At 47.0% G+C, this 25,072-nt stretch overlaps 1 protein-coding gene across 1 annotated transcript in view; it reads left to right on the top strand.

Annotated features, from left to right (window-relative positions):
- Positions 1–1,145: 1,145 nt before the first annotated feature.
- Positions 1,146–25,072, top strand: part of TNFRSF8 (TNF receptor superfamily member 8) — a 35,267-nt gene continuing 11,340 nt past the window's right edge. Inside the window, exons 1-5 of the mRNA XM_077837582.1 lie at positions 1,146–1,211; positions 19,407–19,497; positions 23,235–23,360; positions 24,555–24,710; positions 24,824–24,917. Of these exons, the coding sequence (XP_077693708.1) occupies positions 1,146–1,211; positions 19,407–19,497; positions 23,235–23,360; positions 24,555–24,710; positions 24,824–24,917 (533 nt within the window). The remainder of the gene's footprint in view (positions 1,212–19,406; positions 19,498–23,234; positions 23,361–24,554; positions 24,711–24,823; positions 24,918–25,072) is intronic.

The raw sequence follows: 25,072 nt of genomic DNA, 5'->3' as shown, positions 1-25,072 counted from the left end.
GTGCTATCATTTTGCATAATGAACTTTGCTGCTCCAGGAGAGTGAAATGTCGGGTAATTACAGGGCTGGTTTAAGTGAGCTTGTTGCACACCTGGGTTCAAGCAGCGAATTACCCTCCACTCATTCTGTGATGACCTTTTGCTCAGCAGAAGTTTACACACATGAAAAGGAAAAAAGCATCGTCATGAAAATGCAGCTTCTCAGGACTTTATTGCCTGGCTCAGGGTTTTTGCCTGTCCTGCTCTTTGGCAGGAGGCTGTTTTTACCAGACTTCTTGTTGTCGTCGGGGGTGGGGGGCTGCAGAAGCGATTTCATGCAGAGCCTAACAGCGAGGGGCCTGCCTGACATTCCCTTTGGGCTAAGAGCTAATCCCGCGGTGCTTGGGGCCGCTGCAGGCAATGGGACCAGCCGTGCTGAAAGCTAGACCTGCTCCCAAGCCGGCTGAAAGCGAGGGCGGGGGCGTTGACCCGGGCTGGCTGTAAAATCAAGCCCGAGCCCTGTTAAGCCCCGGGGGGAAGGACGGGTCCCTCCCAGATCAGCTGAAGCACCCAGACTCTCCCAGGCGGGTGTGAGCTCGCTCCCCTTGGAGCCGGAGGAAAACGCGTGTGGGCTCTTTCGGGAGCCTCGCTCCAGGCTGGAGCAGGAGTTTGCGGGGGACTCAGACTCGCCCAGCCCGGGGCAGAGAGGGGGGGCTGCGGGCGGGCTCCGCGGTTCTTTTGTTCCCGCTCCCTGCTGCCAGGGACGGGGAAAGGGAGAGAAACGGACCCATCCGAGCCCGTTGTTTTCGGGCAAAGGGGTGAAACCCGTAGGCTTCCTAGCGGCTGCAATTTGCATGCTGGGTGAGCCCAGGCTCTGACTCCGCCGCGCGGGGGGTAGCCCCGGGCAGCAGGGCTGGAGGGGGCCGGGCTAGTGACACGCTGTGTCAACCCCCTTTTCTCGGTGTGATTTCGGGGTTTCGGATTCTGCCGCCCCCGCGGCTCGAGCTAGAAAGTCGCTGCCGGCGCCTGCAAGGACGCGGGGCTCGCTCCAGGGACCAGGTGCTCGGCGCGGTCCAGGCCAGCGGGGAGCCCTGCCCGGGATGCGGGAGTCCCGCGCGCGGATGCTCTAGGACCTTCCTGCGGCTGCCGCTGCGCGGAGCGGGGCCGATGGCTGCCCGGGGGCTGCTGCTGCTCCTGCTGCTTCTCCGGGGGACCCAGGCGGCGCCCCCGCAGGTAGGGTAGCTGCCCCGGGGCTCCTGCCGGGCGTGGGGCTGTGCCGGGGGGAGGCGCGTGGCTCCGGGGCGGGGGTTGGGGGCGGGTGGGGGGCAGCCGGGCTCAGCCCGGAGGGAAGCAGCTGGAGCTGGGGGATTCCGGTCTCCCCCGCACCAATAGCGCTGGGCCGGGGGGCACGGGGGACCCAGCGCGCCTATAGGCTCAGAAAAGCTGGGGGCAACTCACAGGGCTGCTTCCCCAGGGGGATCACGCCCCGGGGTGGGGTGGGGTCTCCCCGTTGGAGAGGAAGGTGCTACGGACGGGCGGGAAGCGTGGGGGGGCGGGAAGCGTGGGGGGGGGGGGCCCGCCCCGGAGCGGCCTGATGCCTGCCCCGGAGAGCTGGCAGACAGGAGCAAAGGATCCGGATTTATTTATCGGTTGGCTTCTTGCGTTATTAACTTCAAACCACAGACGCCCTTGGCTCATCAGCTGGCACCCGATGTTCTGGGGAAAGCAAGCTCGCCTGGGGTCCTCCTTATGCCGTCCCAAGAAGCCTTGCCACGTACCGGGAGATTGTGGGGAATCTGTCTGGCCCAGGCTCGGTTGCAAGCTGAGAAACTCGGGCTTGACTTAGATCTCCCCAAAGTGTAAAAAGAAAACTGCTCTTTCATTGGACCATCCATCCCCTTTCTGCAGTAACTTATTCATGAATGGGCTGTGGCTTCTGCATTGAATGAAATTCAAAAAGATATCATCTGTGTCTCTGTCCCCCCCACCCCCCAACTGATCCGTGGTTTCAGACTGTTAAAGCTCTTGATTTCAGCCCAGGAGACCTGGACTCTCTGCTCAGTTAATATTGGTCCTGGGTACCATGTTATAATGGGATAACAGGTATCTGGGTACAGGGTTCGCTTGGTGCAATTCCCAACAATTGCCCTCATCCTGTGCACGCTTATAAATGTGTGTCATGCATGGGAGTAAGATCATGGAGGCTATGCACCGCTTTGCCTGCCTGGGTGAAGTCAAGCCTATGGGTGATTGCATTGCAGGAATGAGGGCCCCAAGTTGACCTCCTAATGATTTTCCCCTGCCAATGGAAATATTAGCGAAACCCAAACAGTCCCATGTGAATGAGTCATTTGTATGTATGCTGTGCCTGTCATTGCAAATTACAGAGAAATGTTTCAGCAGAACTTTGTGGGCCTGGAGATCTTTAAAGAGAGATCAAAGCCAGATCTAAAGCCTGTGGGCCTTCTGGATCAGACCTTTAAGAACACTTATTCCTGCCTATTGTGCACTGATGTTAGCAGATCCTCAGGGCCCTTTTGATAAAAGTAGGGGTTTGCCCTGTGGCCCTGAGCTGTAATTTCCCCTCCCACACTCACACAACTTACTGTACCATGGTGATCTGGCTCCCATCCTCTCATCCTTAAGGTGGAGTGATTCCTATACATATAGGTCCTGATCCTACTCACCCGGGCAATCTTTGGTGCTACTCACCTAAGGATTGCAGGATTGGCCTGATGGTCTGCAGTCTGATTTGGGGGGAGGGGGGGGGGGGGAAGGTGCTATATCAGTGCACAATGATTATTTTATTGCAAGAGAGAGAGTGCATTTGCTTTTCTAATATTCAGTATCAATATTCAGACTTAGGTCCCAGCCATTACTTATCCCATGCCTGTTAAAACCTGGAGTCACAGAGCTTATAGTTGCTTTGGTCCAAGGATAGTCTTTTTACTGTGTTTCTGTGTGATGACTCTTGCTGGCAGCCTGAGGCACCACTGGAATTCATATGCTCCTGTTTAGTGTCTGGCAGTTCATAGCCTATTTATATTTTAAATTGTTTTTCTGGTCTTTAGTTTACATCCACTTAACAGTTATTATTGATCTTTTTTCCACATGCCCCATGAGACAGATGAAGTTTATCTGGTTGCACTCGTAGGCTTGGGCAGGATTCTTTTCGGTGTTCTCAGCCTTTTGGTAGGAGCCCAAGAAGGAGGCAGTTGTGTTGCTGGAACGGTTCTGTAGTCAGTTCCAGAGCAGCTAGTGCTGGTAGATGATCATTTTTTGTATTTTTTTTACTGTAATATACTTTTCGTTCTGATGTACTACTCATCTGTAGCAAACTGATTTCTCATCTCCCTGATTCACCACCACACTTTTTTTTTTTTCTGTGAGATCAAATGAATGTTAACTAATGAGTTCAGTCAGCGCAAGACGCAAATGCAGCATAACCCCCTGAGATCTGCTCTACCTCGGGAAGGAGCCTCGCTTCCACTGGGATAGCTCACGTGCCTGCTGGCATTGGAAGAGTGAAGGCGAGGAACAAACCTTGATGCTCTCGAACAAACGTATTATCCACCTGATTATCCAAAGGGCTCAGTGTTCCCAGGCAGAAGATGTGCTCGTTTTCAAAGAGTCATAGAAATGTGGGTCCAGAAGGGTTCGCTAGTCCATCCCCTGCCACTGTCCCCCCCTCCCCTCTCCCAGCAGAGGCAGGATTAAATAAATCTAGACCACCCCGACAGGTGTTTGTCTAATCCAGTGGTTCCCAAACTTTAACAATCCGTGAACCCTTTTCACGAAAATGTCAAGTCTGGTGAACCCCCTCCTAAAAATGAATATTTCCAAGGATTTTCTCCCTGACCTCAGCATAAATTATAAAAGCAGTAATCCTGGAAATATAAAATGTGGTTTTATGACATGCTTATTACACACTATTTATTCATTATGATTTATCATCACCATATTTTTATTACATTATGAAAACGGCAACACTCTTCCAAGATCTCACTTGTGGAGCTTGTATCACTTTTGATTAAGCCTGTTAGAAGACAAGGCTCCTATCAGAGGTGCCAGTAGAAAAAACAGGGTGTAGAGGCAAAGCCCCTGTGTACCTCAGGGCCTGGGAGGGCACTGCCAGAAATGTGGGGGGGCCCTGCTGGGGAAAAAAGGGGAGGGACCTGTGGGGGGGGCGTGCTGATGGGGGGGGGGGGCAGCATGTGACCCTCATCACCCCCCTTACTGGTGCTTCTGGCTCCTATGTTTCATCAAGGAGTATCAGATGTGGAACAGCAGGAAGGGATGTAAGAAGCCAACTCAGAGTTCTCCTACACAAGCATTCAGGTCTTGAGCAGTCCAGGCAAACAACCCACATTACAACAAAGCTTCAACTTGTTCTTCATAATAATTTAAAAACAACACCAGCCGCCCATTTAATTTTAAAAGCAGCAGAAAATATCCACCTCCCTTTCCATTTCGTATACGGAAGCTTGAAGTTTCAATCTCCTCAGTGTGATAGATATGCTTGCTTTGATCTGCTTAGCTCTTGGAAGTCCCCAAAGCTCTGGGCTACTGGCTTCCCAGGGACCCTAGAGACAGCTCTTTCCGCCATTAGGGAATTTTTTTCTGTGAACCCCCAGGGATTCACAAACCCCAGTTTGGGAACCACTGGTCTAATCTGTTCTGAACCTCCAGTAGAAGGGGTTCCTGCTGAGGGTTAGGGTTAGCCTAACCCTGCTGCAGTAATCTGTGTCAGGGCTTAATTATCCTCATTGCTACAGAGTTTGTCCTAATATCCAACTGTGAGGCTTTGGGGCTCAACCCAGACCAGAAAGGGGCTCTGTCACCCCTTGACCTGCGACTCTGGGTGCCTTAAATGCTATGCTGCTGTGACTCACAGCCCAGACATCAACAGTCTGCATACAAGCCTGTAGGTCCCGCCCTGGCTTCCACCACCCACTTATTGTTTGCGGAGTCACCCCACAGCGCCTCCTCCCGAATTTCCTTCGAACCAGCTGACAGTGTGACAGGCTGCTGGGGTTCCTAGAACTGAGTCACCACCTTACCCCTCTCTGCTGCAGTGATGGAGGGTTTTGCTGCTGTTAAACTGTGTGGCAGCTTCTGACACATCAGCTTGTCTGTCTTGCCAGCAAACCCTTCAGGACTGGGCCAGTCCAGTCCTTGTCTTGCAGGTAAGAGGCACTGAAGCCTGACTCCCGAGTTCCCCAGAGCCATCTTCCTGCAGTGCCCAGCCCTGTCACTGAACACTCTCAGAGGTTATTATGTTCATTGCTACTTTAAAGAGATAATACGCTGCAGCTCATTAATTTAACTGGGGCTTGACAAACGCGCTCTTATTTGAATCACAGCCCTGAACTGGTTTACAGTAAAAGTAGAACAAATTTATTAAACAGAAAGTTTAAGTGATACCGAACCTTAGGAGTAAAGACAGAAGGGGTTACAAAGAAACAAAAGCAAAAATACGCTTATAAGATTAAAACTTAATTTTAGCGAGTTACAATCTTTGCCTAAGTTCAGCCTCCCTGGTTGAAGGACGCAGCGTTCTGTGATTTCAAGAGCTCTGGCCCCTTGAATCCTCCAAGTGAGGGACAACTATGGGGAGTTGTCCAGTTGGAGTCCAGTAAACCTCAGAAATTTCTTCTTTGAAAAGTCAGCCCTGCCTCTCCTGCCTGGTGGGGAGGGGGGATGCAGATACCAGGCTGTCTTCTCAAAATTCATTGATCCTGTTCCAAGAAGCAGGAAGGTCTCCTGCTGTACCTCCCATCTTCCTGCTGATTTGTATGTAAATGGGGCTTCCATTGTTTTGATTCCACAATGCTTAATTTACATTGGAGAGAGGTAGACAGCTGCCTTCCCTTCTCACTGGGAGAAAATCTGTTTCTCCCTGTGTTGGTTACAGACTTTAAAGCATAACGTCAGTGAGATTCTGTAATTCCTCATGTAGCGTTAATGCATACGTTGCACCATGATCTTAACCACCAGCAGGCTACAGGCTATCATAAAAGATCTTACTGGATACACTTTTATAGTAGCGTCCGTTGATTCCGTTGTTTATTGTGTGGGGTACAAATCTCTGTCTTTATAATTAAGAGGCTATCTCCCTCACTCCCTAGACTGAGGTCTTTGTTTACCTTTTTATATAGATGTATCATGTTTGTCTTCCCCTGATGACCAAGACAAGCAAATACATCTCCCTTTGTCTAAGGCTCACTGGGCTTAAGCATCTCTTGCCAAGCACATTTTAAGACCATAATTCTAGCACATATCCATAACTCTTTGTATCTACATACACCACACAAGAATATTAATGATCAGTGAAAAGAAAAGGAGGACTTGTGGCACCTTAGAGACTAACCAATTTATTTGAGCATAAGCTTTCGTGAGCTACAGCTCACTTCATCGGATGCATACTGTTGGTTAGTCTCTAAGGTGCCACAAGTACTCCTTTTCTTTTTGCGAATACAGACTAACGCAGCTGTTACTCTGAAAAATGATCAGTGAGTTATTAGTTTTCCAGTGATGTATTGCATGCCACCTTGTGGGTATATATTGTGATGACAGTGTGTTAGTGAGTATGTCAGGCCTGAGGAGTTGCTGACACAGAATAGTGCACCTCTGTGTCATACCAACCTAAATCTCCCTTGCTGCAGATTAAACCCATTACTGCTTGTCCTGCTCTTGGTGGACATGGAGAACAGTTGATTGCTGTCCTCTTTATGACAACCTCTAACGTATTTGAAGACAGTTATGTCCTCCCTCAGCTTTCTCTTCTCTAGATTAAACATGCCCAGTTCCTTCAACCTTTCCTTCTAGGGCAGGTTTTCTAAACCATTTAGCATTTTTGTTGCTCTCCTCTGGACTCTTCAACTTGTTCACATCTTGCTTATAGTGTGGTGCCCAAAACTGGATGCCGTACCCCAGCTGAGGGCCCACCACTGCTGATCAGAGTGAGACAGTTACCTCCCCTGTCTTACATGTGACAACACATCCCAGAGTGACCTTTGCCTTTTTCACAATACCGGCACACTGTTTGTTTAGATTCAGTCTGTGACCCCCAGTACTGCTGCCTCCCCCGTTATTCCCCATTTTGTATTGGTGCATTTTGATTTTTCCCTCCATTTTATTTCATTGGTCTTTATTATCTTGCAGCTGAAAATAGGATCTGGTTCTGTTTACAAGGGAGCTAATCTTCAAGATCCATCAAACTTACTGCCCAGGGGAACCGCTGAGTTCTGGGTACCCTCTAATATTCAGGATGGTCTCAAATTTATTAGGGAATTGTGGGTTCTATTGCTCTACTGGGGCCTCATCCTGCTCCCACTGAAGTGATAAAACTTTCTTTGGCTACACTGGGGGCAGGATTGGGCCCTACACGCAGTGGTCCACTAGCTGAGTCCAGTCTCTGTGTACTCCCTGCTAGTCCACTGGGCGGGGAAAAACCACCTCCATCCTGCTCACAACCCCATCCAGAGATAAGGAAGAGCCACTATTCACACTCCTCCCAGCTTCTGACCCTAAAACATGGTGGTGGCATGTGTATACTTGAACTTTTAGTCATGCTGTAACATGACTAACACAATGGCATATTCTGCCCACACGAGAATTTACAAAGTGTTGTTAGTTGTGTTTAACCCTAGGCTGCGGTTGAAGAATACTGGAAATTGTATAACTTAATATATTTTTCTCTTTCAGAGTTGGTCAGTCTTGTTTGTCACTGAGATAAAATTGAAACTTTTTCATTTGGATTGGCTGGCCCTTTGGCTAGGGAAATGCACAATTTAATTCTCCTCCTCCCTCTTCCTGCCTTCAGGAACAGCTGTGATACCCAAGCTTGGGTGTTGGTTGCTACTGATGTTGACTTGCCTGCAGGAATTGGCACAGCTCTCTGGATTCACCTGACCAAAGATGCTGAGTTCAATTTGCTCCCAGTTGAGGTTCAGAGATGGCAATGGGGGAAGGAAACACAGTCAAAAGACGAAAGGGGAGAGATGCGCTGAAGATTAAAAAGAGTCTGAGGTTACCATGTTTTCATTCTGTACCTTTCACAGATGAGGGAAGCAGCTGCATTTGGCTTTTGAGGCTCACAAGAGGTTTCCCTGATAAAGCCAGCCCACATGCTGTGTTGAAAATGAATACTAATTATGTTACACTGCATACTAATTATGTTACACTGCACTCTTAAATGTGTCTAGATATTCACAGGCGAGAAGGGGGGAGTGGGGCAGAAGTGAAAGTTCTCATACAGAGGTTGTTCTTTATGACCTAAGCAACAAAGGGTAAAAATTATGAAGTGAATCTTCTCCAGCTGACTAATCAACAACCAAAGTCTGCAAGATCATTTGGTCCATGAAGAATGAATGATCCAAGTTTGGGGAGAGATGGAGTGGTTCCCTGGAATATTTTTGCAGTCCTAGCTTTCTTTTTAGGGGTCCCCTAAACAGAGGTTCTAGAGTAACAGGAGTGTGTGATGGGTAGATCCCCCTGCATCGATGGCAGCAGCTGCTTTGCAAGAAGGTGATAGTTTTGAGGTTTGTAGAGTTTGGCTGACACCTTAGATTTCCCCTCCCTCCCCACCCCATTCACTTCATTTCAAGAGCTAAATATGAGCAATGGGGCCAGCTAACTCAAATCTTTACCTTCAGTTTTTGGCTAACAAAGCGTCTTTATTGAATGAGACCATCTTCGTTCTGAAATAATCAGTTATTCGTGATATTAATAAATCCGATGAAGTGAGCTGTAGCTCACGAAAGCTTATGCTCAAATAAATTGGTTAATCTCTAAGGTGCCACAAGTACTCCTTTTCTTTTTGCGAATACAGACTAACACGGCTGTTACTCTGAAACCTGTCATTAATAACAGTGAGTCAGGACTGCATGAAACCCATCTCAGAACAGAATCTGTATTTGATGGTTCCCACACTCATTGTGTGACTTGTTTGTAAAGAGCTCCCTTTGACTTAAGGACAATATAACAAATGGGGAAATCCTCCTCCTCAGCAGACTTGGAAAGGGGGAATGAGAGAAGGACCAACGTATCTCCAGAAAGAATAATTGGCAAAGGGCCTTTTTTCCTTTCTGTGATCATAACTAGCCCTTATAAAGTGATTGTTATCTGTTAGTCTCAAAGTGCCTTGCAAAGGAGGTCAGTGTCATTACCAGTGTCCCCATTACAGATGTGGAAACTGAGGCACAGAGCAATGGCGTGACTCGACCAAGCTCTCTAGATCAACTGCCTTCTGCTATGCTGTAATTAAATCTTCTTCTCCTACTCTGCCAAGTCATAGAATTCAAGACCACAAGGGATGACCAGATCATCCGGTCCAACTTCCTGTATATCACCACCCAGCACCCGTGCACTCAACCCAACAATGAAATAGACCCAAGTATTTCAGCTCGCAGGAGACTGAACTATTATATGACAGGCAGAGAATGTGAGGGACTGAAGTGCACCAATGGCAGGGAATTTATTAAGTGAGACTCACCCAGGTGAACCTGGAGGTGACTGCCTGAAGCATGAGATTTTAGGGATATCTGACATGAACCAGAAGGGACCCACAGGGCTGCCGAGCCTTGTCAGCCACCATCACAAGCCACCCTATCATACAATCCAATTCATCAATTTGTTCAGCTTGCTCTTAAAACTAATTAAGTTGTTTGCCTCCACAACTTCTGTTGGGCAGCTGTTACAGGACTTTAGTCCTCTGATGGTTAGAAACCTTCTACTTTCCATCTTGAATTTTTTCACGGCCAATTTATCCCCATTTGTTCTTGCGTCAACATTGTCCTTTAGCTTAAATAGCTTCACTGTCCCTGGTGTTTACCACCTGTTGTAGTTCTAGAGGGCAATCGGATCCCCTCTCAGCCTTCACTGTGCTAAGCTAAACCCACCAAGCTCTTCCAGTTTCCTCTCATAAGAGAGGCCCTCCATTCCCCTGATCATCTAAGTAGCTCTTCTCTGCACTTGTTCCAGTTTGAACTCCTCTTTCTTCGAAATGGGAGGCCAGAATTATACAGTTTACCACATGAGGTCCTACCAGTAGCTTGTACAATGGCATTAATACTTCCCTATCTCTGCTAGAAATGTCTCGCCTGATAACAGCAAATGCAAACCTAGGCTGTTTCGTAGACGCATCACATTGGTGGTTCATAGTCATCCTATGATCAACGCTAACATGCAGGTTGGTCTCTCAACTGATGAGCTCATAGCTAATAGCAACAATTCTTCTGCTTAGACTGTAGGTACGTGACTTTACACTTCGTACTGTTGAATTGTATTGCATTTCTGTCACACCAATCTTCAAGCTCATCCAGATCTTCCAGTGTAATATTCTGATCCTCCTCTGTATCATCAGCAAATTTCATGAGCGCACGCTGACTTTTTGTGCCAAGGTCAGTAATAAAAGTACTGAATAAGATTGGTCCCAAGACAAGTCCGTGAGGAACTCCACTAGTAACCTCCCTTCAGGCTGGTAATTCACCTTTCAGCACAAACCCAGTGCCTTCTCCCCTTTAGCCGGTTTCTGACCCACCTTGCCATTGTTATACTAATCCCCATCTTCTCTAATTTAGCTAAGTTCCTACTATGTCCAATGCTTTGCTGAGGTCCAAGTATATTAGATCTACTGCATTTCCCAAGTTTCTTACTAACTATTTTACAAGATGCATGTTTTCCCCCATGTTTGGACCCTTTAATACCTATGAGGACATTAGGGATTATTTGCCTTGAGATCCTACCTGCAATGGATGCATTAGAAACTTGTGTAACTAGGGTATTCATTTGCACTGTCGATCGCTCTTCCCCCTGCAGGAATTATTTTTCTTTAGCCCTTGTACAAATAGGGCCTTAGCTTGCATGTGAATGATCACCTGTGATTCCCTCCCCTCTGGCAGATGATCATTGAGCTGTCTAGGACTTAGCTCACATTAGTGCGGGGGGGGGCAGGGGAATCCTACTGTTGGTTCCCAGTGATGCCACTGAACAGGTCTTAGGGAAAGCAGACAGGGCTCCCGCGGCTGCGACCGCTGTCAACACATCTCACGTAACCTAGCTCAGACCAGTTCTAAGTGACACAGTGTATCCAGGACGATCAATGATGCTGCTATTGGGGGGGAAATTTTCTCAGAATTTTCCTCATGTAGACAGGGCAGAGTGATACAATCCACCGCCAGACAGTCACAAAGCCGTAAATTATTACCTTGGCCCCTGGTATCTTTGGCCAAGGATACCATATTAGCACCCCTTTAGCAGGTTGGGCTTAGATCTGGTGGGTTTTTTTGTTTTTTTTTTTTCTGGCAAGGTGCTAAAACAGCTTCCCTGGACAAAGTTCCTGTCTGCTTTAGGAAATTAACCCTTTGCTGACTGTGGATGCTCCCCCCTTCACTGGTGCTGAAACATTTTACTGCTAGTGCAGACAAGACCCAAGCATCTCCAGTGCCCGCTGTCAAAACCTTATCAAGGCTCGGTGGAACCAAGCAATCTGTTCTTCGTGGAGCAGAGAGAAGAGGTCCTTTTTAGCTGTTGCATGTATCGGCACAGTGCAGCTGTATTTGCAGGTGATTGCCCTCTGTGCCAGAAGAGTAGCTTGGCTTCACACGATCAGTAAGAAGGCCAGAAACGTGTACAGGGATAAAATAATTTTGTAATGGGTATTTTGGCTATACGGGCAACATGTGCCATGCCCTGATATCATAAGCTTTAACACACATGCAATGCTTGTTAACTTCAAAACGCTGTAGAAACACTAAGTAATGAATCCTTACCACTGCCCCAGGGGGAAGCAATTGCCACCATACAAATAAAAATAAGACACTTCTTTTTTAAGGGGTAAACTGAATCACAGAGCTCTTACGTTACTCACCTATTGTCACAAAGTGATAGAACCAAGAGGGTGGATTGATTTAAATCACCCTTTTTTATCATGATTTATATAAGGAAACAGGAAACCTTGGTTTAAGACTTTGATTTTAATCTTGTTTTGCATTTGTACTTTTTGGTTATTTTTCCTAAAGAAAGGTTGTTTCTTATGGGTTGGTATAGTTTGGTAATTCTTTTTGCTAAGCAGGAGGATCTACTATATTTATTTAAGTAAATATAATGCCTTAACATATGTATGTCATATTTTTTATTTTTTTTTTAATTACATTAGGAAATGGTGAATGATGCATTTCTTATTTAGTAGGCAATGATTAATTTTTAAACTGTAATTTGTCACAAACTGCATTTGGATGGAAGTTAGAATTTGATTAAAAATGCTCAAAAATGGCATTTAAAAATTATTTAAATAAAACTACATTTGTGCTGAATACATAAGCAAAGAAAGTAAGTATATCAAAACATGTTTGCATTTAAAATTAACTTCATTAAACAAAAGAAGTATTATCTGTAGTTAGTGAACTGAACTGATCATGACTGATCACCATGGCCTTCAAGATTTAGAACCTGTAGATCTCATCCTCTCACACTTTGTTTTTATTCGTAGATTGGAAAAGGAAAACAAGCTTTCCTGCTTTTTCAACTCCCAATCAGTTTCTCAACTTTGCACAAACTAGCTGAATAAACTGAAATGAAGAAAATTCTCTCTGTACCAGCAGTCAAAAGGCTACTGCAGGCTACAGCTGGTTGTTTAGCACGTCAGCAAACTCTGGTTCCACTCTTTCCCAGTGATTTCCCCTAGTTCATGGGCTGACTTTTTTTTTAAAACTTTGGCAGTGCATGTGGGCTGCTTGAGTGTTTGTTTATTTTATCTAAATTTAATTGATTTTTAAATGTTTAGGCCTTAAAGTAGGTTGTCATAAATTCACATTTAATTTTAAATAGGTTTAATTTTTTATCAAGAAAAATGTATTTAAATAAAGAAATCTAACTTATTTAGAAACGTCCATTTTTAATTTATTAAAAAATAAATAAAATAGCCAGGAATAGAACTTACAAGACATGGGGGATAGAAATCACAGGCCTTTTATGCCCCCACACCTGTGCAGTTTGCACTATGAAAGTAACAGTTGTGTGTAGATGGTACAAGAAGGAGTCGAAGGAGTTCAGTTCTCTGCTGAAACTGCTAGATTGCATAGCCGTCTCCTCCCCAGTGATTCAAAATTGACTTGTGGAATTAACCTTTTGCATTGTTATTATGTCCCACTCATTATCTGGGCAGGGATTCCTCTTCCCCCCCACATTTTGACTGCAGTATTTAGGCAGCCACTTTGCAAAACACTCATGCTTGCTAGTGGGAACAGAGATGGCCTCAGACAAAGTTATTTTCCGAAGAAGTCACTCAAAACAGCTTTATAATCTTTTTTGTGATTCCATGAAGCCTGGAGGCTGCGGCCAGCATTTTGAAATATCTCTGCTGTTTTAAATAAGTCTTTCTTAATCTGCATTGCAAACATTTCATGATTCAGGGTCTGGCATGAGACACTCCATCCCAGGGCAGCAGAGGAGCTGGGGACATTATGCAAGAAAATGCCTTGCAGTCCCAAGGCTGCACTGGAGGGATCCTGCAGGAGCAGTGTCCAGCCTTCCTTAATCAGAAAGTGAGGGGTTGCTACCTGGCCCTCAGGATAAAAGGGAAAAAGAAGTACTGGGGGTAGTCTCCAGAAAACCCACCTTGGAATAGGGGAAATAACATACATGTTGACTATTTGTATATAATGGACAATGGTCCAATATAATAGTCAAATCAGGAGAGCACATGAAATGTCTCTTGATTATATTGGTATTAGAATTTTGATTTTATTTTTTTTAACTGGGGGTTAGGCTAAAAGGTAGAATTCTCAGCACTACCCTCCATGATGCTCTCTAATAGGCATTGTGATGCAGTGGGCAGACCATGGGGTTGGGAGTCAGGAAATCTGAGTTCTACACCTGGTTCTGTCATTGGCTTGCTCACCTCTCTGTGCCTCAGTTTCCCCACTTATAAAATGAGGGTAATGATGCTAAATCACCAAAGTAAAATGCTTTGAGATCCACAGGTGAAAAGTACGGTGTGAGAGCAAAGTAGTATTGTTAACCTGAAACTTATCCTTCCGCACAAACACACCCATGATCTATAAAACCGATTGGATTAGAAAAGCCAGAAAGGTGGCTCCTTAACCAGCATTTTCTGAGCTGCAGTGAGGATATGAATTTTCCCACCTGTATCGTGTTGCCTCTCTCTTTCTTCCATGCATAAGTTCTCATGAAAGGATGGTAAAAATTAGAGCTGTTTGGAATTTGTTTCTTTTTCTGAAGAAAATTTTGACGACAAATGGAAAAAAAAAAAACATTTTTGGGCGTGGAGAACTTTGACTTTTCCTCAAAAACTCGAATATATTTTTTTGCCAGGTACTGTTTGATTTTTAGTTTTTACAACAAAACAATCAAACGTTTTTTGACGAAAGCCGTCACTTTCGATGAACATTAGTTCAGTTGAAAACCCAATTTTCTGCCAAAAATAAGTCTTGATGGAAAATTTTTGACCAGCCCTTGTGAACACGTAACTTATAGGCAGTACTTGTGCTAGAATAGCTTCAGAACAGAGTCTGAGAGTGGCACTGGGAGGGGTGAGGGTGGCTAAGAAATAAGGTATGATGAATTCTGCCCTCTGATGTGGGACTGCACCTTCCATTGATATTGATGGAAATCTGGCTTCTAGTTTTGCTTGGAAAGCAGGAGTTTAAACACTGGCCTTGATTTCATTTGCGGAGCCAGTGCTTTCAGTTGACAGCTTTGGAAACGTCTGAGTCGATGAGAGACGTTGGTTTACTATCTATGGCTATTAACACCAACAAATCTTTGCTCTGTCCCTTTGGCAGGTGTAGCAGGGCCTCAGTAGGTTTCTGGGCCATGTTTCAAATTATACGGACTAAGGGGGTTGGGCTTTAAAACCTAGAACAGCGATACTCAGACTGAGGCTCACGAGCTGCAGGTGGCTCTTTACTGTGTCTCCTGCGACTTTTTGCCGCACATGATATTAAAACACTGTGTGTGATTTTAATTATTAACCAGTCAGGATGTGTTTACTATGTTAACCGATTGTAGTTGATAAAATAATACTTGGCCAGTCACTTTGCTTTGAAAATAGTAGTTAGTTATATAATTTCCCATCGTAGTGTTTAAGTATGAATAGTACTATAGTAAATGAAACAATGGATTCACGCAACTGTGACTCTTTTGCGTAATGCTGATCGCTAATTTGGCTCCTGAACCACTGAGCTCTGAGTATCACTGACCTCGAGAGATCATTTCTAGCAGCACCTTGGATCCTGCCTCCTCTGCTCTTTGGATTCCCCAGAGAATCACTTCCCTTTAAACTAGTTGGGCAAAGTAATTCAGCTTCATTGTCTGTTCTCTGTGATCTATCTCTCTTCTGCTCTCTCAAAGCATTGAGGTTTATTTCTAGGCCACTCACCCTGGCTGAAAACACTGAACTCGTTTAAAAAAAAAAAAAAATCAAACCAACCAAGCCTTTCATGTACAGTAGAATCCGGTCCGTAATCAGAGCAAATGCATAGGGGGGTTGAAAGTGACACATGGGTATGCCTGGTTAAAGGCGGCTAAAATGAGGTAATTCACACTTTCTGTCCCTGAGTGTGTTACATCAGTTAGATCCTCTTATACGCCATCCTTCCTGCCTGTAATTCCCATATGTAACTTTGAGCCCCACATTCCCCAAACATTCAGTTCGCACATGTACCCAGTTGGCCTTATAATTTTTTACATGCCGCTCTCAACCCCAAATGCCTTCACGCTACGCGGCCCGCCAGTCGGTTTTGGATACACTTTTGCCTTCGTCCCACACAACCTTGTGGTTGTCACTGTACATTTTTGACATCAGAAGTGTGAAATTCTGAAACCGAGGTTATAGAAAACCTGGTACATGTTAAAGAAGCGAAGCCCACATCATTTCCCTGCTGTCAGTTGTGCTTATATAATTCATTTTCGGCCTTGATCAGGCATTAATGGTTTGCTGCTACTGCAGGGACTGCGGATGTGGGGCAAAATGCACAGCTAATTCTAGTGCCCCATTTGTCACTTCTCAAGAGCCCTTGTTCGATCATCACACGTCACAGAACTCGACCGTCCTGCGCTGCTGTTGATTGATTGAGCTAGGAACGAATAGTTGAGGGAATGAAAAGGGGAGGCTGACAAAGGCCCCAGTCAGAAATGTGGTGTCCGCCGCTACCGAGCGGACAGTGGAAAGAGCTTGATGAGTAAAGTTCATGCTCGTGACACAGCCTAAGTGATAAACTCTCAGTGAGGCTTGGTGGATGGCCAAGAAACAGGGAGGCTGGGTCAGCGGAGGGAGACGTTCCACGGTTGAGAAACCGTGCCTTGATTTTAAGGAAGCATTTTACAAAGTTTTCTACGGGCTCGGAGCACTTTGGGATTTTGCTTAGAGGATAATAAAGGCAGTAACGCTACTATGCCAGCTGCAGTGTGGTAATGGTGGGTGGAGTGCGTGTTACTGCTGTGTCATTTTCAGACCTGGCCTTGGCAGCGGATCAATCTGCCAGGCTGTGGATTTCAAGCAGTGAATAAGTGATAAGCTGGCAGGCAGCTGCCCTCTTGTGGGAAAATGATGCATTAAGTAATTGAGTCACATTTTGTTTGCAGATGTGCAATAATTTATCACGGGTTTCAGAGTAGCAGCCGTGTTAGTCTGTATTCGCAAAAAGAACAGGAGGACTTGTGGCACCTTAGAGACTAACCAATTTATTTGAGCATAAGCTTTCGTGAGCTACAGCTCACTTCATCGGATGCATTCAGTGGAAAATACAGTGGGGAGATTTATATACATAGAGAACATGAAACAATGGGTGTTACCATACACAACAAGTGATCAAGTGATCACTGGTTACAGTCTGTATGGTAACGCCCATTGTTTCATGTTCTCTATGTATATAAATCTCCCCACTGTATTTTCCACTGAATGCCTCCGATGAAGTGAATTGTAGCTCACGAAAGCTTATGCTCAAATAAATTGGTTAGTCTCTAAGGTGCCACAAGTCCTCCTTTTAATTTATCACAGTCGTTATTTGGCTGTGGGCCAGATTCTTCTCTCAGTCAAATCTGGAATAAGTCCATACTGCAGATTTATATAATGGTAACTATGAGCCAAATCTGGTCCTGTATGTTCAATATGTTAAACTTTGTAAAAACCCTCGCATTTAATTAAATGATGAAAATCTCCTACGTTTTTTCCAGAAAATTCAGTGGAAGAAGCTGAATGTTGTATCAATCATTTAAAGCGACATTGCTCAACTTGATCTCATGCTGACCATCCCTTACAGCCCAAAGTCGGATCTCATCGGAGAGCCAGGGAAGAAGCGCTGCCCTTGTCAGTGACTTTCCAGAGAAGTTACAGAAAAGCTGGCCCAGCAGGACTTAGATATGGCCACTGACTGTGGTTTCTAAATTTGTCTTTTTAAAACTGGGTAGAAAAACTGGGCTTAGTTCTAATCCCCTTCACAGTACAATGTCTTAGTTGAAACAGTCTAAGGTGACCTCTGAGGGACCTTTCTCTCTAAACGACTGATTTAATAACGTCACCTCCTGCTGCTTAAATGAGTCTTAGAACGGTTGGCTAGCTAAGGTGCTTCTGCAGGAGAGACGAGGAGATCCCCCTTCCTCAGGCAGCCTCTTGATTCTGTTTGAAGTGTCAGGATCCTTGGTTCGATTACTGTCTCTAGAAGGTAGTGTGTGCTAGTGGTTAGAGAGGTTCTATTTCCAATTCTGATACTAATTTGCCATTTGACTCCATTCCAGTGGGTGTGTCTATCCTGCAACTAGTCACCCGCAGCTGCATGATTCAGGCTCATGCAGTCCACCCATTTGGGCTTGGGCTGCAGCCCGAGCTCTGTGACCCTCCCAGAGCCTAGGTTTCAGCTAGATCCGCAGTTAAATGGCCCCTTAGCCCGAGCCCCTTGAGCCCGAGTCAGCTGGCATGGACCAGCCACGGGTTTTAAATTGCAGGGCAGACATACCCTTCCAGGCTTTCCTATCGTTCTGCTGTAGGGCACCAGATTCCTCATCCACAGAAAAGAGAGAGAGCTTCAGAGGCTGGGTGTGAAGTTAGTGGATGAATGCTGGTAAAGCTCAGTGAGACTCTGCACTGTCTACAGAAGGCATTGTAGAAAGGTGAAGTGTTATGCCGAAGGACTGGGGGAAATTCTCCCGCAGAAGCCAAGAGGATGCTGATCTGCTGTGGATTTCCTGAGGTCCTTGTTACCTGTCAAAGCCCTAACAAGAGGCATGGTCTATCGTGGATCTCCTGGTTCCATCTCTTTCTGAGACAAGTTGCTGTTTCAGACGATTTTACACTTTCCACCAGTTGCTGAAAATGGAATTCGGAGAACGGGGTGGGGAGCGGTTTGAATGGGAGACTGCCAAGTTCAAATGATCTCATCAGAAAACTTGTACGAGTGAAATTTCCCAGTACGTGCTTCAGATTGCTCTAAGCAAGGCGCTGAAGCCACTGAGCAGAGGTGCCTGCCGGTTTATTTCCTTCTTGAGACAATTCCCAACTGAGTCTTTTTATCTAAGGAAGGTCAGAGCAGAGGCCACTCCTGAAAACCTTTTACGCACAAGAGAAGCTTCACTGAAGACAGTGGGACTGGGCATGGGAGTAAGGGTTTGCAGGCTCTCCCCTTGGGCCAAACTGCTACTGATGTCGCTGCAGGTTCTGTCCCCATGTTACCAGCGAAACAATTGAATCGCAAGCAGGTCTTTGGGTTGGATTATATCCAGTTACACAATTGAACACGGCTATATATTTACTACACTGATACATGGGAGAGGAGACTGCTGGACCCAGTTAACAAACAGGAGCTTAACAAAATGGCAGAACTGCAACAAGGTAGTTTCAAGCATCTTTGAGAAGGATGGCATGCACCTGTTGCGAGTGGCCCAGGTCACCGGATGCCTGGAAATAACGCACAAAACTGATGATTAATGTAGAGAGTTTTATTTATCATGTCCATTCTGGCTGGATAGCTACATAGCCCTGACTATGACCCAAAGTCTAGCATCCTTTGCATAGTTTTAGCATATACTTGTATATGCTAAAGGGTTTATACTCTTAGCATAGTCCGGTCTAAAACCTGATATGGATTCCTTAGGGAGTCTACGCTGGTTATTCCCAAGTCCTGGTCTGGAGTGCACAGGGGGTCATTCTAGGACAGTACTGCAGTCCACGGAGTTGCGTTTGTCACCGTAGGCTTTTGAGTACTGAAATGGCAGATGGGCGGGTTGCAATGCAGCTTCCCATTCCCACGCGCCGCTCGTCTACTCGCGCACAGGGAAGAGCTGCACAAAGCTGGGCTTTTCTGCGGTTTGGACGGGGGGCATAGTGGGTAATTACGACGTGCTGTACATTGAATGCTGCTGCTTCACTCCTGAGCTTTACTGCGATCTTTGGTCTCTTTGATTTTCTAGACGTCGATTCCCTCACCTCAGTCCTGTGATGTGCGAGAGAACTGGCTCTATGATGAAACTTCACAACGCTGCTGCTACCAATGTCCCTCAGGTCTGTATGTTTGTAACGCGGTAACAGTTAACAGGCAAACGTGACGGTGCATCTTACTGGTGCAAATGAACTAGGCAACGTGCAGTGGTGGGGGGAGTTCTTTCTGTTCCCTGCATAGGTGTGCAGTGCGCGGTTTTATGAATGAGCAACAGGTCTGGATCCAGATCCCCTCCCCTCAAACGTCCCAGTGATCTGCAGGATGAAGGGCATAACCCCCTACTCGTTTTTAGGCATTGACTGTTTAGGCCTGGTCTACACTTAAAATTTAGGTCAAAGTAGCTATGTTGGTTGGGGGTGGGGGTGACAAATCCAAACCACCGCTGCCCCCTCCTCCACCCCCACCCCCAATAAGTGTAGCTTTGCAGACCTAACCCTCAGCACAGAGGCAGCTATGCTGACAGAAGGATGCTTCCATCGACCTAGCTACTGTCGTTGGGGGAGGTGTTGGTTCCTACACTGATGCAACAACCCCTTCCATCAGTGTAGGCAGTGTCTCATTACGGGGTTATGCCAGCATAGCTACAATGGAATAGCAATGCCAATATGGTCTCCAGGGTGTAAACATACCCTGTGGACTTGGTCTGGCAAGGAGTTGTGCCACTAGCAATAAGGCCCTCAGCACCTCATTGGAGGTGCTCAGAGCCTCGCAGAATTGGGTCCTTAATTTGCATCCCGCTGAATTTGAGTCTGCACGGCCCTGCACTTTGCGTCGTCACGTCCATCTGTGTGCAGCGCGTGGACAGAAGGTGTAAAACGCGGCCATAGTGATTTGCGGGTGTTTTGCACTCACTCTGCACTGCTGCGAGTGACTGCCCAAGAATCGGACCCACAGATTTGCTGCTGCAGGGTTTCAGACTGTCCAGTAAAACTGTGAAGCTCAATTTGCATCCGATCGCAGGCCATAAAAATAGCAAACGGCACAGGGGAAACTCTGTTGCTTTCTTCAGAGTCAAAACAGTTCAGAAAGTGTTCCAGAGGAGATGGAGGTGGGCAGCTTGTTTTCAGCGCCGGCAGCAGGCCGCTCGGAAGCCAACCATGACTCATAAAGACTAACGAGCCTTGTGGTCAGAAACAGGAAATGGCTTAGTGAGACCGAGTCCTGGAAATGCCTGAAGCTAGCCCCATTGGCCAGAGTAGTTCAGTGGGCGGGGCATTTTGTGGTATTTCCCTCTTTGTAAAAACGTTTTTCTTTCTTTTTTTTTTTTCCTCAAAAGGAAATTTTTGACATTTATTCGTTAGGCTGATAGCGCGCGGGGGTACTGTGCTTGGCTGAGAGTATTTGCATGAAGTTGGATTGGGTCAGTAGCAGGGCATCCTTCCTGAGCTGTGGCCATGTGATGTCACGACTATGCTGGGGCTCGTGAGAGACCCACCCTGGTGTGTGTGGCCAGCTGAGACCTTACAAATTAGGAAGAAGGGGACTGCTTCCAGTAAAACAAGAAATTAGGGCTGAGGAAGCTGCTTTTACCCAGTTTGGAACCTACTCAAATGGATGGATAGCCATCTGTCTTGTTGTGTCTATACCATCCAAATCCTGCATCTTGGCAGGGGATTAGACTAGTGACCCTTGCGGTCCCTTCTAACCCCATGGTTCTATGATCCTCAACTGGTGTATGTCAGTGTGGCTTCATTGCCTTCAAAGGGGCTTCCCCATTTTTATAGAGGCTGGGAGTTGTACCAGAAGGATGTTGGCTTATTGTTCTGCTTAAGGAAGACTGGGGGTTAAATAGGAGCAGAGAGAGAGAGGAGAAAAGGGGAGGGAGGAAATCTAGGGGGAGAAGAGCTTTAAAAAAGGATCAGGGAGAGGAACATTCCCTGGACAAATAGATACTGTACTACATAGCAAAAATGATACTAAAAGAATATTCAGGTTGCAAAATCAAGCCCTCAAAAGTTAGGAAATGGCAGAATTAAGGTTGTCTGTGCCGTCCTCCCTTAGCTGCTCACCCTAGTCCCAGTCCACCAACCACAGCTGCACGCCTGCATCCCTGAACCTGTCCACTAGACTAGACCATCATTCCTCCGAGCACAATCCCAGAGTAGGCCAGCAGTGTTTACTCCATGGGCTGCCGGTCATCTGATCCACAGCCACACTCAGCCGGCTCGCTGCAGGGCATTATTTCAGCCTCAGTTCCTGACACAGCTGGTTGCTAAAGGAAATAGCTTTTTTTTTTTTTTTTTTTTTTTAATTTTTTTAAAGGACCGCGTTGCAGGCCTGAGCACGGGCATTGCAGCCGTCCCCGCCCTAGTGAGCCTGGCTCCAGACAGTGGGAGGTGGGAGCCACGTAGCTGGGAGATGTCTGGTGGCCTTTAGTCACCTAAATATAGCACTGATGCTGTCACCTGCACCGCCCACGCTGGGCTTGCCAGAATGGTTAGCGAGTGTGCTGTTTTCCTCCGAGGCGTTAGCATTGTGCAGAAAGAGGTGGGCCGTGTCCCTGGATTCTTTCTCTCCCACCCTGTGCCCCATTCCCGGGCTGCTGCTGGGATTTCTCCTTGTGTGTATGCTGCTGCTACCGTGCCTTCCTCGCTGGTCGTGGTTACCCGCCTCCCAGCAACTCCTGGGGCCAAGCTTTCTGCCGCCCTTCTGATCTCCATGGTATAGTCAGGGCCTTCCTTAGACCGCGTACCCAGCTGCTTAGACTACTGACCTTTCAGAGGTGCCTCTGGCCCAGCCACCCCTGTTCTCCACAGGAGCTGCACCAGAGAGGCTCCAGCCTGGCCTCCTTCCACTCCCCTGCACAGCTTTTGAGGGTGCAGCTCTGCCCCCTCGAGCTCCCATTTGCACCAGCCTCCCCGAGATGCTGGCAGCAGTTGAGAGGAAAGCGGATATCTAGGGCAGTAAAATGTTTAGCACCAGCCCTGCGTGTTGCTACCAGAGACCTGAAGGAGCCAGCGAGGAGCAATTGTCTGAGGAATCTGCCTGGTAATGGGGCACTGCCCTGCAGACCTGCCAGCCCCCTCTATCTTCCCATTTGTAACCTCCCGGCGGCAGTTGTGGAGAGAAGATCCATCCTAGTGTGGTGTGGGAGGTGGACTGAGGAGCCTTCAGACATATAACGGGGCGACTGTCCCCTAAAGGCTAGTAATCACCAGTGGTCAGTCAACACCTGCTCTGTGGTGTGTCCTTTGAAGTGCTGGGGCTTTTTAAGCATGGATGAAGACCCAGGGAAGGCAGTTTCTTTAAGGCCCTGGGATCAGGAGTTTTGTGGAGTGGGTGGGCAGGATTCCTCTCTCAGCTAATCAGGACAAGCTCTAGGAGGGAAACATTATATATATAATAATAGATATATAGACATACACTCTATCCTCCCTCAAAAGCAATGGAGACAGTGGCTGGAGGAATTCTCCTGGCGGGAGAGTGAAAGGACTGACTGGAGGAAGGAGCTAGCAGAGGCCCTACAGCTGGCCTCAATTACACCCCCAGCCCCAAGGAGGAGAGCCAGGGGCTGGAGCAGAAAGCAGGCTGCAGTGCAGTAGAAGACGACTCCGGCCAGGGAGGGCTGGGCAGGATGAAATTTGGACTCTGAGAACTTTGTTTTGATGGGAACCGTTTATGGTGAGGATAAAGCAGGGTGTTGCTGGAAGAGAAAAGCCTATTTGAAAGAGAAACTGAGACTTGGCCAGTAGAGGATGCTACCGGGCAGCACAGCATTTGACAGGATGGTTCTTGCCCTTGGCTTCTCTCCGAGCCCTTGGTAAGAGGCTTCTTATTGATTTTTGCTTCTCTCTTTCAGGCTACCATAAGCAGAAAGAGTGTCCCACAGATCCAGGCCGGGACTGTGGGCAGTGTGAGCCTGAGCACTTCCTGAACAGGGAGCAAGGGAAGCCACACTGCAAGGCCTGCGTGTCATGCAAGCCAGGTATTTGTTTTGCTTATCTCCGGCACTTACATCATGCCGACACCTTCTCTGGGTTTGAGCTGGGCCAGTTTCATTGTATCTTGATTTCTTGCCTTTCCACTCCCTGTCTGGACTGGCAAGGGAAGCCGCCTCGTCTTAGTCCTTGATCCATCAGCTGCAGCACCGGGCTGATGTGAGTCCCCTTTCAGGTTAAGATGCACTGCAGTAAGGTATCCCCATTATGTGAAATGGGTCCCGTTTGTATATTTGGGTATCTCAGTAGGACATCCAAAGGCTGCATTTGGGGCCTGATCCAAATCCCACGGAAGTCAATGGAAAGACTCCACTGACTTTGGTGGAATTTGAATCAGGCCCTTGGAGAGTGCATGTCTGGCTATTTTACTTTCCCACTTTGTGCGCCTACTTGAGCATCCAAATACTTGACTTGGATGTTTGGTTCAGTTTCAAAAAGTCATCCCACCCTGTGACATAATGTTAGAGAGAGGAACGAACCAGGGAGCTTGGATCTGAATTCAGATTTGCATCTTGGTTCTTCCCATCTCTTGTGTCTTTCACCCCAGTGGATCCCAAAGAGTTCTGCAGATGCAGAACTGAAGTGCAAGCCTTACTGGGATTGCAGCTACCTCTGGGGTGACACCCAGAGATGTTTATCAATGCACAACAACGCTACCCACCAGGTTAGAACAGGGAGGCTAGTGCCATGTTTAAGAGATGCTACCAGGAAAATTTAGGGGGCTGGAACAGAATTGCCTGAGCTAAAATTTAGCTCAGGCGAGAGAGTTAACACCCCGATCTTGCAGTGAGATCGTGACAGCCCACAAGTGGTTGGACCCCAGTAATGACATTTCATTCAGAATGGCATTTCCAGCAGCAAAATGGCCCCCTGTGCTGGCTCAGTACTTAGAGAGGGGAATGCCACCTACCACCTCACAGTGCCACTTCCTAGGGGACCTGGGATTTCCCCAGAGGTCTCCCATTCAGCTATTGACCAAGCCTGATCCCTGCTTGGTTGATAAGACTCCAGCCCATTGGTCTGCAGACTTCTCCTGCTATTGTGACTTAAGTTGTCGCTGAACAGAACTCTCATTATCTCGTGTCCCACCCTGCTTTCCAGGACACCTGGATTGAAATAGCTCAACTCTTCTCCTCTCCTGCATCTCCTCCATGCTAATTTTTTCTCACTCCCCCTTTCAGAATTCGACCTTGTGGAGAAAGTCCCTTGCTCCTTCAGTTCCAGAAGGGTGTGTGAGTGCCGAGCAGGGCTGTTTTGTAAGGTTGCAGTTCTGAACAGCTGTGCGCGATGCATTTCCCACACTGTCTGCAAGCCAGGATTTGGAGTCCTAGCCAGAGGTAAGCATCCCACCCATGCCAGCCAGTCTCCTCTGTCTTTGGCCATGGGACGGTGCTGGTGATACGGCTCACTCTGTCACGTATGGCTTGACGATCTTTTTTTTTTTCTGCAGGCACCTCAGAAGTTGATGTCTCCTGCGAAGAATGCCCTTCGGGTACCTTCTCTGATCGGCACTCCAGCACCGAACACTGCAAGCCTCACACAGAGTAAGCCCAGCTTTTTGCTAGTGAGCAGAGATTTGAGAGCATCTCTATTTCTCTTATTGTTTGCACCAGACGCCATGGCCAGGGGGCGTTTTGAGTGGGGATGGACGAACCCCTCTAACCTCGAGCTCACTTGATTAGAGTGGGTTAGACTTGAA

Source organism: Eretmochelys imbricata, chromosome 18 (assembly GCF_965152235.1).
Source record: "Eretmochelys imbricata isolate rEreImb1 chromosome 18, rEreImb1.hap1, whole genome shotgun sequence".
Taxonomy (NCBI): domain Eukaryota; kingdom Metazoa; phylum Chordata; order Testudines; family Cheloniidae; genus Eretmochelys; species Eretmochelys imbricata.
The sequence above is the reverse complement of the archived record's forward strand: the minus strand, read 5'-3'. Positions and strand labels throughout refer to the sequence as shown.